Here is a 10,448-nt window from a genome sequence, read left to right as displayed (position 1 = left end):
TAGAGAGCAACCATGGTGGATCCAGGAATAAGGAATTTGTTTCTTCCATATATGGCTTGATCCACCAGAGAGCAATATTATGATGAATAGAGTTGTGTCCACCAGCGGTGAAGCATGGTGAGAAAACAATATATACTACACAACAATTACAATATCTTCGATTACTTTGTCAATCCAGTCAGGGGGAAAATGGCAAAAGTTTCCTACTTTCTAGGATTTTTCCATTTTTCCTCTAACGGAAAAAGTTATTCTACTTACTCTACTTATAACTTATTTCTCCATGCTATATATCATTCTGTACTGGCAGAATGACTCGAAACACGAAGAAGAGTACACAAGTTGTGTTTACTACTACGTTTGGGTGATGCGTGGACTAGTTTATACAAACACAACATCTATGGGATTGCAAGGGTATCGACGCTTAAAATACTGTAAAACGATTAAATAATACTGTACTTTCGCTGATGTACTCGCACGGTGGTAATGTACAAAGCGCCATCATGAGCTCCACATCGGTGGGGGGCACCAGCGCTATACAAGTTTTCATTTCTTTATTATTATTATTACAACAAATATTATACTGTAATATCAATGAATATGTTTGATACAGTGATCCTCAAAAGGATCTTTTATTTTGTTCTTCGGCAATGACACTGACAATATGCATCATACCAGACATATGCTATTATGGAATAGTTTGTTAATGTTATTTAACATTAAGATGTCTGTACAAGTCAAATTGTATGGAGAAATACTGATTTCTTTACGATTGAACAGAAAAAAACTAAATGAGATGATGGTATTCATAATTGAAATACCTAACATAAGTAATAAATCTGAAATATAGAGTACACAATACCTACCCACCACTGCGTCTCCAATCCACATCATTTTAGATATCAATTCATACATAAAGCCTACTCATACAGCAGTCATGACAACACCCTCATCACTGTCACAAAGACCACACCCTCCTTACCACTGTCAAAGACCACACCCTCCACACTGTCACAAAGACCACACCCTCTTCACCACTGTCACAAAGACCACACCCTCCACACCACTGCCACAAAGACCACACCCTCCTCACCACGGTCACAAAGACCACACCCTCCTCACCACTGTCACAAAGACCACACCCTCCTCACAAAGACCACACCCTCCTCACCACTCTGTCACAACGAATTGACCCTCTTGATCAAATTGTATTCACACTACATTACCTACACACATATACAATATTTAATACATAAAACTGTAAAAGAAAAGAACTATGCTATTATTAACACATATGGAAGCTTCAATTGGCTTAAAAATGTAACCTCCCAAAATCTCCAAATCTCAATAGTTTAATAGGGAAGCTTGAAAGGGTTTAGCGATAATCACGATGATGATGATGTCGATGATGATGTGATCGTGGTGAATGGGAACGTGATCTCGTTCGTGATCTTGAACGTCTTCTTGCTGGGGAGTTTCTGGATTCACGACGTCCTGCAACAAAAATGTAGTTTTTCTATTAAATTATTTTACCAAATATGGAATTTTTAAAACTATTTGTGACACATGATCAAGAGAAAGACATTTTCTGAAACCTTTATAATATTATTAAAACTACATTATTCAAAGTTTGTTTTTATTCATCTTTATTTTTCATGTTTTGTGGCGAAATACATTTTGAAATGAACTTACTTCGTCTTCTTTCATAGGAATCATCAGAATCTCTTCTACTATGACTGTGGTCATCATCCCACTCTCGATCCCGTCGTTCTCGTTCAACCCTTCGCATTTGTCTTGCACGTTCTCTCAAATCATCTTCACGACTCTATAAAACAAATTCAGGCATATTTACTTTGAATCCCAAAGTCCTGGGTTCAATCAAGACCTGGTGTCATAATTGAAACTCTAGGCCTCAAATGAGACGTCATTTATAAGCACAATAAATTATAGGTTATCCCTCTTGTAATAGGCAAGTTTATCACTGTTGAAAGCATATAAAATAAAAAAGTTAAACTAAATACTACTTTAAAATGGAAAAAGTATTAATATGTATAAGTATCCAACTGATCCAAAATCTTTTTTAATGTTGCCTCTTTTACATATGTACATTTTTATATTAACTTTTTTCGTAAGTATTTTGGTGTTTTTCACTTGTAATTTTAAATGTTTTTATCTATATACACCTTTTTAAATATGTTATCAATTGTACATCACATGCAATTTAGTTTTACTACTGCCAGTTGTGATTATTTTTTTGAATAAACTTGAATAATAATAATTATTCTTCCAAAACTACCATGTCTCAATAATATTTTCCCTTCAATGTACAGTATATAAGGAATAACACAATATTGTGGCAGGCAAAACAAGACATTTAGTTTAGATTTTAATACAAAAACACCTACTTACAATTTGAGCTTGGAGCTTTTCCTCTTTCTTCAACACTTCCTTCTTTTTATCAGTTTTATCTATAAATAATAAATCAAAAACAAAACATGTTATTTCTACATTATTTCCTGAAACCTCTAATCAGGAAATAAGTTAAGTGTCCTTTAACCCTTCTACTTATTATGAAAAAAACAATCCAAGATGCATCATATAACCTAGAAGTGGTGAGTGGCAGCCAATCACAGGATAGCTTTGAAACCTTTGTCTCTTGCGCTTTATAAATGTTATTTATTATAGCCATGCAGGATGCTGACAACACTTTGTGATATCATTTTTCAATGAAATCATAACAAAATCAGATAGGCCAGAATTAGAACCACTTTCAGGGCGAGAGGTTAAAGACATATGAAACGAAATGTTTGAAATTATTTATACAATTAATTGTACAAGCTGGACCAGGGGACAGGGGCATGTGCTGAAAATTGAAAATGTCCGAAAAAAGCTAGCGGCCGCCTTGCCTGCCACATGCTGGCTACATTTTTGCATAAATGTTGAATTCGGTTGTTCTGCTGTCACTAAGGCCCTGTTTCTGCTGCCAAGAAAATACCGTATTTTTTTGGCAGCAGAAACTGCGCTCATAAAAAAAATACCGTATTTTGTATACCGTATTTTCCCCACAAAATTTGTGGATAAAATACGGTATTTACAAATTTATACCGTATTTTTTGTACCCTTTTCTGCTGCCAATAAAAAATACCGTATTTTGTTTGACCTACGACATGAGGTAAACATCGTCTTTTTATTTTCTGTTGCTGTTAGCTGTATAGATATATTCGGCGAAAATGTGGAGCGAAAGACGTCACAGTATTTACTATATAAATCTGTGTGGGGAAGGAGGGTGTGGGGAAGGAGAAGTGGGGAAGGAGGGTGTGGGGAAGGAGGGGGAGGGGAAGCTAAATGTCCGGCCAACTAAAAGGTAATAAAAGGGACAACCACATTTATAAAGACATTTCTAAAAAAATAAAGCAGGAGTACGGAATAGACTTGTCTCCAAAGCACGTAGGCCTAAACTCAAAGCTAAGAGCCTGCGAAAGCAGTACAACATTGCAAAAGACAATAACTCGGGGAGGAATGAATTTAGTTGTGCCCATTACGATGTTTTCTGTGCTCTCACAACATCTCTATCACTAGGGCTAGCCTGTTGAAAGTGAGTAAAACTTCCTTTATTGCGACTTTTAATTATCGACCAAATTAAAATGAATGGCAATTTGGGTAAAAAGGATGAAATTTAACACGACCACCCAAGAAGTATTGTTAGCAGAAACGGGGTACTAAAAAATACGGTATAAAAAATACTGTATTTTATACCGTATTTTTATACCGTATTTTGAGCAGTTGCAGCAGAAACAGGCCCTAAATAGCATGCATAAAATGCTGTTATTTGATACATGTAGGCGACCAATTCTACACCCACCGGCTGGGACCCCCTTGTGCACATAGTGGATATGTTACTATATGGGAAGATTCGGAAGTGTGTTATTTTATTTTCAATCTATTAGATTTTGTTTGTATTTGCTTACGTTGTTTATTTAGTGCCCTCTGCATCATCATCTTCATTCTATCCTTTGCCGTGAGGGGTTTCTGCTGAAAATCAAACAAAACCATCATTTTAAACTCAATGGAAACAATAAACTGATGTCTAGCAAATGTTAGACACATATTAGATATGTTGTGACTGACATATAAACATTTTTTTAAACAAAGAGTGTTATCTTATCGTTTTCATTGAACAATAACAAAAAGACAGAATTGAAAGGAAAACCAAGTTGTAATATGTATTGTTCTTAAAAGTAATGTTATTTAAAGAAACTGAATTTATTAATAAAATGATCAATACTGACTTTGTCTGCAGAACCTGGTAGCAATTTTGGTTTTGGTGTTTCTCTGAAAAAGCAAAATTAATATTTAGACCACAATATATGGCCATTTACAGTGTTATGGATATAAAACTGACTATGTATACAATATAAGCAAATATCTGAAATACCCTTCTCAAACAATTTGTTCGAGGAACTATTTGTTACTTTCATTGGTAAAAATGGGAGTGAATTGGTGTATATGTGTGCCCTTCTCCAGAAATTTTTTTTCTGATTTAACCCTTTAACATGTCCTCTATGCTACCTTTAATACATATGAGGACCACAGTTATACCCTGAAGATGGCATAACAAATATTTTATACATCTTCCATTTTGGCCTAAATATTTTCCACAGATTTATACTGTGAATGTAGGAATGAAATATAACATAAATTGACAGCTCTAGAACAAATTTTAAATTGCCCGGTGAGATACTGTATATTAATTAATCAATTTAATCAGGGAATCTTTGAGAATGAGAAAAAGCCGCCCTAACAAATATTTAAATTTTTATATAAAGACAACCAAGACAAAGTAATTGGAATCATCTTCTTAGTTGTATACAATTTTCGGTTTACTCTCTACATACTTTTTAAGTTTCATAACCTGAGTGGGTGTCACTGGTTCTAGACTCCTTGAGCGTGATCTAGAAGAATCAGAATCTGAACTTGACGATCTCCTACGATGGCCTGTCGTTGAGCGGTCACGCGATCGTGATCGACTATGTCTACTATGTACTGGTGGAAGTGCTCTTGCCCTATCAAAGAAACGCTTTCCTTGAGGCTGATTATGTTCACTTGAACTACTGCTGGAAGCCCGATGTCTATGCTGAAAATACTTTCCAACACGTTTTGGTGAACGAGATCGAGAATGTGATCGTGAACGTGAACTAGACCTGGAGCTAGACCGAGAGTAAGATCGAGATTGTCGTCGCTTATCACGTCGTGGTGATGAAGAAGATGAACTTGATGATGATGACCGCTGTGGATCTTTCCTACAATGTAAATACGACTTACAATTAATTGGATAACAAATCTATGAATAAAATAAATGTATTTTTTTAATGTATTAAATTAATTTGTAATGTTCAAACACTTTACAGACTTAATCTGTGAACAAAATGCAAGTATGCCAAATATGGGCAAGACTAGAGAAAACATAAATTGGCCAAATATGGGATAAGATGTCATATGAAGACCAAATATGGCAAAATACTGTATTTTAAGATAAATAACATTAAACAGGAAATATGTAAAGTGCAAAATACAATACTGTATACACTTACTTACATACTATAAAATTCAGTAATATATTAATATTACGATAAATTTACTCAAAAACAACAATGCCACTGATAACAATGCCTCCTGATAAATTAGCAAAAAGCTAAATCAAGCCATTGAAAATCTAGCAATACAGTACTCAGCATCACTCATACAAAAATAACATTTGACCTATGACCTGAGTAAGAATACCTATCATTTTATCATCCACCATAAAAAATTTCTCATCACATCAGTAGCTTGTAAAACATGAAAAAACATAGAAAACCGACCAGACTTTACTGTGTGTATCTGAATTTGATTTGTTCTTTTCCTCATTTTTGGCTGCATCTTCTTCACCCCCAAAGCTGGTAATGAACGTAACTTTGCCGGAATCTTCCGGAGTGCTTGAGCGACTACCGGAAGATGATCTCCTTCCATGACTTGGGTATGGATCGTATGTAGGACTATCTCGACGTGCATAGCTGTAAAAAACAAAAAATAGAATATACGCCTGAATTAATTGAAAGTTTGTTGGGTAACCTTGTAGTAGCCAAAGAGTATATACTGTATTTCTGTCTTTTTTAATGCACAAAAACATTATGAAAAGGTATTTGGTATGTCTGAATTACCTGGGTGGACTAGGCACTTTTTTCTCTCGAAGACGTTTTTCAATATATGCCCTCCTTTCCCTTCTTGATTTACGTCCCTGGAAAAAAAATTTTAAATGAATTAAAACAAAGTGACAAAGCTTGTTTGTTTATCAAACATGAACTGAAATACTGTACTGTAGCTGGGGTTTCACCCGTGTGTGGTCGAAATTATTAGCTGTGAATTAGATTAATATTCTGTACATTATGTCACAGGGGTCACTCAGAGTAACACAGATATTTTTATCTTCATTTATTTATATAGCAGCACAAGAATAACTGTCATTAATTCATTGGACAAGTTTCCTATATCCTTTTATAAATGACTAGTAAAGCTCATTAATGTGGTCTAATGGTGGGTATAGGAAACCTGCTACTTCCTCTGTATGATTAAACTATTGTTTCATATAATATTTAAATTTAACCTATTGATAAGATGCCCTTACTGTATTACATTAATAAGTGGTAAATACCAGAGGAAAAAATTGTACTTCCTCTTGTAAGAGAAGGGATAATCACAAATTGAGGGTGCTTTCAATTTGGGATGACCGACGACCTAGTTACAAACTAGGTCAGGTCAATTGATGTGTCGCCAGTCGTTGCCTGGACCTAGGAGTGGAGTTGTGGCTTGGTGGTTATGATGCTTGGCTACCACTCTAAGGGTCCTGGGTTCAAGTCCCGTCACATGTCAGGATTTTTTTCTAAGGACAAAATTACAACTCCACTCCCAAAGACTTGTAATAAGACTTTGTTGTAGAGCATCTTGTGTATATGTTTGTCTTGTGAACCTCTGAGGGTCCCTAATGATCAGCAATTGTTGGATGGATCATCCTCATTAAATATGGTAAAAAAAAAAAAAAACCTAGAGACCACCAAAGCTATGTCAATGTGGAGAGCGAGTAAGCATGTTGCAACATCTCTGCATGTGCACAATGAAGTAACAAGAAATTTCCTTTCATGAATTTCTGCAAGGACCAAATAAATCTGAATCAACATGTTTGTTGCAGTGATTGGGGTCACATATTTCTAGTACCCAGCTGATTTTGGCGATTGACAACAACTTACGGAATACATTGCTCTTTCTTCTTCTTCTGCTTTTGCCTTCTTTAAGTTTTCAGCTTCTTCTTTCTCTTTTCGTAATAATCTAACAACAAAATAAATGCAACATAAAATGGTTACTAGAGCAAATATAAAGAACAAAAATTCTTCATTAGTACCTATATTACTACTATAAATTATCCCTTTTCCATTCAGTAGCACTGAATGTCATGTGATACGTAATTAACCAATCAAATGATAATAATACTATGAAATCTACTTACTGAGTGAATTGCTTAGCTGCTAGGCCATATTTTTCCCCAACTTGATTTACTAAAACCACCTGTTCGGAATTAAGGTCATCTACATCTAAATTTACATTATCTGAAAATAAATTGAAATTATTAAAATTTGAAGCTCTGGTCTTTCCCTCTTTTTTTTTTCACTGAAAGGAAATAAATACATTTTATCTAGGAAAGCTATATTTGTATAGTACTTTTTAGTGTATTAATTTTTACCTATTTCCAGGTCACTAAGACTATCATCTGTGTCGTCCTCATCATCATCAGTATCATCTGCCTCTTCCACTGCATTACCACCTGTACTGTCTTCATAGCTAAACCCTATTGCTGCTTTCTTTGTAGTTAATAACCTTTTGAGTACATGAGACATTATATTTATTACATTGGCATATTTCCTACTGGTTGAGAACACTTTATATTTATTACATTTGGGGTATTTTCTACTGGTTGAGTACACTTTATATTTATTACATTTGGGGTATTTTCTACTGGTTGAGTACACTTTATATTTACAGTAATACTTTGAGATATTGTTTACTGTGACAGCAATAATTTATTTTAAAATATTTTATAAGCGATACTTTTCTATATTGAACAGTTGCAATGTAAATTATGCACTTAAAAAGATAAACTTAAAATATCTTACTTCTTTGATTTGTCTGCTTCATGTTTGTTTTGTAATTCTGGAAACATTTCATCTATATAGATTTGCTGAAGACACTGCTCTTCCGAGTCTGAAAAACAAGGCAATGATAAATTAGGTAATTTACAATAAATTATGTTACTCAAGTCTACAATTGATGGCAGTCACTCACTACTACTACATGCTGATACGGGAATAAAATGACAATAAAGAATTAACAACGAAGTAGTATATGGCACTTTGGCCATACCAACAAAAGAACCAATAAGAAGAAGAAGACTGGCATTTGCTGGACACTGTCTTCGCAGTAAAGAAGAAATGATTTCAGATGTTTTGCTGTGGCAGCCAAAACATGGATTTGCAAAACAAGAAAACCAGCTCTCACATACATTGATGTTCTGGAGACGGATACTGGTATACAGAGAGAGGAACTGGCTGTCACAATGGCAGATAGGAAATTATGGAGGAATCTATTCATATAAGTTTGGGTATGTCCTAGACTAAGTAAGTAAGTTTATAATCTCCTAAGCGATCTGGACCAGGTCAGATAAAACATCAGGTTTGTTGCAATGTACACACTAGAGAGTAAAGAGAGAAAGATGCATATTGCCAACACTATAGACTGTATTATATTATTCAGAGCAGAGTCAATCAAATATGGACAAATACATTATATCCCTGCTATACTTACTTCCTTTATAGTCATTTTGTACCAACACTCTGAATCTCTCATAGTTACATTTACGTTCCTCTTTCTCCACTTCTGGTGGCAATAGTAGATGTCCTATACCGGAATATTCCGGTATTATATCAAGGTGCGCCCTCACATCGAACCTGTCGATCATGTTCGTCTTTTGTCCTTGCCAAGGCATCCTATGTTGTAAATAATATATATATAAATAAATTAGAAATAAATGATAAAGACGCTAGTAAATTACCAACTGAACATTTTATTGCACTACAGGCTTCAGGTGCTTGGCTTTGAATGATAGTCACAAGTGAATACAAAAAGCTATAATCTATAAATAAATTATACATTTGTATTTGCATTCAAAGAAGAATGAAGTAAGAGTCAGTACAAAAGCAATATTGCACAAAATGGGTAAGCCATTAAAATAACAGTCTGAATAAACGGTTTTAAAAAATAAATAAAACGCCACGTGATATTATTGTACAGGCCAGACAAATGATAAAATAGTTACAGGAAAAGTTAAGGTAAAGTCTGCAAGCCAAATGTTCTGCAGTGTTGGTATTTAATCTAGGAAGTGTTTTTGACATTGTACATTGGATTGGGTTTTGAACAAGTTTCATTCTTACATTGTGGCAGGACTCTCTGCTGCATGATACACGGCTGGATCAAGGTGGATTTTACATGCACGTCCATGAATTTGCAGAAACTGGGCTGGGTCAAGTTTCTGAAATGAAAAATGATTTAACCACTTCATTAACTACATGCATACATACAGTATATCAATATTGTATAATTTGTAATCATATTTAGGGTAGGTCTATATAATTATTTAATTAATGCAATGCACTGTCTGTATGCCTAGCTAGGCCTACTACTACTAGAGAGAGTAGTAGGGCTCTAGGCCTGGGGCCTACATACATGCCTAGTTATCTTTAATGAAGTAGTGGGCCTAGCTACGCTTGGGCCTAGCTAGGCTAGGGCCTACCTCTAGACTAATTAATTGCCTAGTAATTAATGTCAGATAGCAGATTATAATGGAAGTGGCTAGCTATAAAATTACCTACCTAGTTAGGCCTAGTTTAGACAATGTTTAGGGCTAGACCTAGGCCTAGCTTAATTAGGCCTAGGCTAGGAAGGCTGGGCTATGCCTGGGGATTACTGGCCTAGTAGTGGTAGGCCCTCTAGCTAGCCTAGGCTAGGCCTACCTAGGCTAGGCCCTGCCCTAGCATTTTTTAAGTTAAAAAATAGTTTAACTCACAATCGTTTCATAGTATTCTCTTCTTCTTTCCGCTCTCTTTTTAAAATCAACCATCATACCCCGAATTTTTTTCTCTTGTTTTCTTGCTTCGTGCCACATTTTGATTCATTACAATAAACAATACAGTATACAAAAATTCTAGGCCTACTAACCAGAGGATTTGCATGCGGCTGCTACAGTACTTCGATGGCCGCGGCGGTAGGTGTGTGGACGACACGCGACGTGTTACGGTTGGATGATTTCTTTCTCTTGTCAATGAAAAGCGACTTCAAAACATCAGCGATGAATACGCCCGCCTTTA

The 10,448-nt window shown here is 35.2% G+C and overlaps 1 protein-coding gene across 2 annotated transcripts; it reads right to left on the bottom strand.

Moving 5' to 3' along the window:
• Positions 1-591: 591 nt before the first annotated feature.
• On the bottom strand, positions 592-10,441 carry LOC144851850 (CLK4-associating serine/arginine rich protein-like). Of its 2 annotated transcripts, none has more exons than XM_078709498.1 (16): positions 10,148-10,441; positions 9,516-9,613; positions 8,890-9,071; positions 8,202-8,289; positions 7,772-7,905; positions 7,538-7,637; positions 7,281-7,359; positions 6,198-6,274; positions 5,859-6,050; positions 4,893-5,297; positions 4,287-4,329; positions 3,966-4,029; positions 2,407-2,465; positions 1,690-1,822; positions 1,214-1,491; positions 592-1,163 (listed from the first exon to the last, which is right to left on the bottom strand). In XM_078709498.1, the coding sequence occupies exons 1-15, from the start codon at positions 10,244-10,246 to the stop codon at positions 1,373-1,375; spliced, it is 1,872 nt and encodes a 623-aa protein (XP_078565624.1). In that variant the 5' UTR covers positions 10,247-10,441; the 3' UTR covers positions 592-1,163; positions 1,214-1,372. The 2 variants fall into 2 exon arrangements, with proteins under 2 accessions (XP_078565624.1, XP_078565625.1); XM_078709499.1 differs by having other exon boundaries at positions 3,966-4,026; positions 10,148-10,440.
• Positions 10,442-10,448: the final 7 nt, after the last annotated feature.

Source organism: Antedon bifida, chromosome 9 (genome assembly GCF_963402885.1).
Source record: "Antedon bifida chromosome 9, ecAntBifi1.1, whole genome shotgun sequence".
NCBI classification, from domain to species: Eukaryota; Metazoa; Echinodermata; class Crinoidea; order Comatulida; family Antedonidae; genus Antedon; species Antedon bifida.
The sequence above is the reverse complement of the archived record's forward strand: the minus strand, read 5'-3'. Positions and strand labels throughout refer to the sequence as shown.